At 52.7% G+C, this 1,918-nt stretch overlaps 1 protein-coding gene across 1 annotated transcript in view; it reads left to right on the top strand.

Moving 5' to 3' along the window:
• The window catches only part of Grwd1 (glutamate rich WD repeat containing 1), a 5,146-nt gene extending 3,228 nt beyond the window's left edge, over positions 1 to 1,918 (top strand). The window contains exons 6-7 of the mRNA XM_031386677.1: positions 1 to 96; positions 1,071 to 1,918. The exon at positions 1 to 96 is cut by the window's left edge and continues 129 nt beyond it. Coding sequence (XP_031242537.1) covers positions 1 to 96; positions 1,071 to 1,388 — 414 coding nt within the window. The 3' untranslated portion in view covers positions 1,389 to 1,918. The remainder of the gene's footprint in view (positions 97 to 1,070) is intronic.

Here is a 1,918-nt window from a genome sequence, read left to right as displayed (position 1 = left end):
GATGTCAATGTCATCAGCTGGAGCCGCAGGGAGCCCTTCCTGCTCAGTGGTGGGGATGATGGGGCCCTCAAAGTCTGGGACCTGCGACAGTTCAAGGTATCTTCCCAGCTGGGTTCCTGAGGGCTGGGGAAGCTCTGGGCATTAAACCCTGGTGAGGAGGCAGGCACAGCAGTGTGTGGGTGTGAGCAGAGGGGTCACTCCCTCAACCTTCGTATCCCTCCCCTGCTTCTCTGTTTCCCAGGACTCGTAAGCACCCTATACATCTTTCTTCCCTTTCACACTTGGTCCTGCCTGCTTTCTCGCTGTCTGCACTAGGACGTAGGTACCCGGTGGTTTTGCCCCCACAGCAGCTGGGCAGTACAGAAACTGTAACTGTCATTTGCCCATTTGGCAGAGATACAGCTGGCCACATAGCCCATGGCCTTGGGCTGCTGGGAATTGTAGTGTATTTTAGTTTGCTTTAGCATTACTTGGGATTTTGAGCCCCAATCATTCCTTACAGGAAAAGAAACTAAGACACAGAACAGGAGAAGAGGTGACATCACAGCTAAGTTAAGCATTGTCTGTAGAGCTGATCAGTATTCTATGCAGGTGGAAGAGGCATTTCCAGTCTCTAAAGAAAGCCAGGACCTGTCCTGGCTCCAGGCCTTCCCTGCATCACCATGATGTCAGCCTCTTCCAGTTTCATCAGTCCTATAGAGTCGTCCTGGGGAAGCTTCCAGAGGGAGGTGCGGTCCTCTCTGCCAAACTCCCAGGGAGCATCAGGGGGCCTAAGGGAGCTGTTACTGTCCTGTTACAGCTTCAGCCTTAAACAACAGCCAAGCATGTGCTAGAAGGACTTCCTGTTTTGTTATATGCTCAAGCACATTCGTGGGCAGGCTCCTGTCTCCTTGTTAGGAGGCTGGTTTGTAGGTGAAAGCTTCCAGCAGCCCGTGGTTAAGTCCTCTCTTCCCTCTGTCCTTTCTCTGTGTTGCTTTCCTGGGCTCTGGCTTTGTATGGGTATAAGAGGGGCTTCTGAGACTGAGTGTCTGGTACTCATACCGAGGCCTGACTCCTACACTCTCTTGTAGTCTGGCTCCCCTGTGGCCACCTTCAAGCAACACATGGCCCCTGTGACCTCTGTTGAATGGCACCCTCAGGACAGTGGGGTCTTTGCAGCCTCAGGTGCTGACAACCAGATCACACAATGGGACCTGGCTGTTGAACGGGACCCAGAGGCCGGTGAGACAGAGACAGACCCTGGGCTGGCAGCACTTCCCCAGCAGTTGCTGTTTGTGCACCAAGGTGAGACTGACCTGAAGGAGCTACACTGGCACCCACAGTGTCCTGGGGTCCTGATCAGCACCGCCCTGTCAGGCTTCACCGTCTTCCGAACCATCAGTGTTTGAGATGGCCAACACTTGGCCTCAGGCCTTGGCTCTGCATGGGAACTGGATCAGTTAACTTGGCCAGGATCATTAGGCCTGTAGACTGCACCTCAGAAAGGAAGACTTGTTCAGCTGGCCTATGTGGAACAGAAGTCATGGATTCTACTGACCTAGTGTCTCTAAGGATTTGGATTGACCGTTGCCTTACACCAAAGACTAGGTTCAGGCAAAGATCCTTGCCTGTCCCAGATACAGCCTCAGGATGAGATTTTTGTCAGTGTTGACTCCTGGCTTGACCCCAAGGAACTCTGACCCAGGACCCAATTCTGGCTGTTGATCGACTTAAGGAACTTTTAAGGGTTTTGCCATGGCTGGACCAAGTCTGATCCCGGGTCACTCCAGTGGAATTTAATTCTCTCTTTGTCTTCTGGCCAGTTAGATTTGGTTGAGATCCAAGTTGGGAGCCATCTGGGGTCCCCTCCTGTGCTGACCACTATTGTCTTGGAGGGGGTCTTGGGCTTCTGTTGCAGTAAAGGACTACAATAAGGCCC

The sequence above is a fragment of the Mastomys coucha genome, unplaced genomic scaffold (assembly GCF_008632895.1).
Source record: "Mastomys coucha isolate ucsf_1 unplaced genomic scaffold, UCSF_Mcou_1 pScaffold21, whole genome shotgun sequence".
NCBI lineage: Eukaryota > Metazoa > Chordata > Mammalia > Rodentia > Muridae > Mastomys > Mastomys coucha.
This window is presented reverse-complemented; position numbering and strand designations above follow the sequence as displayed.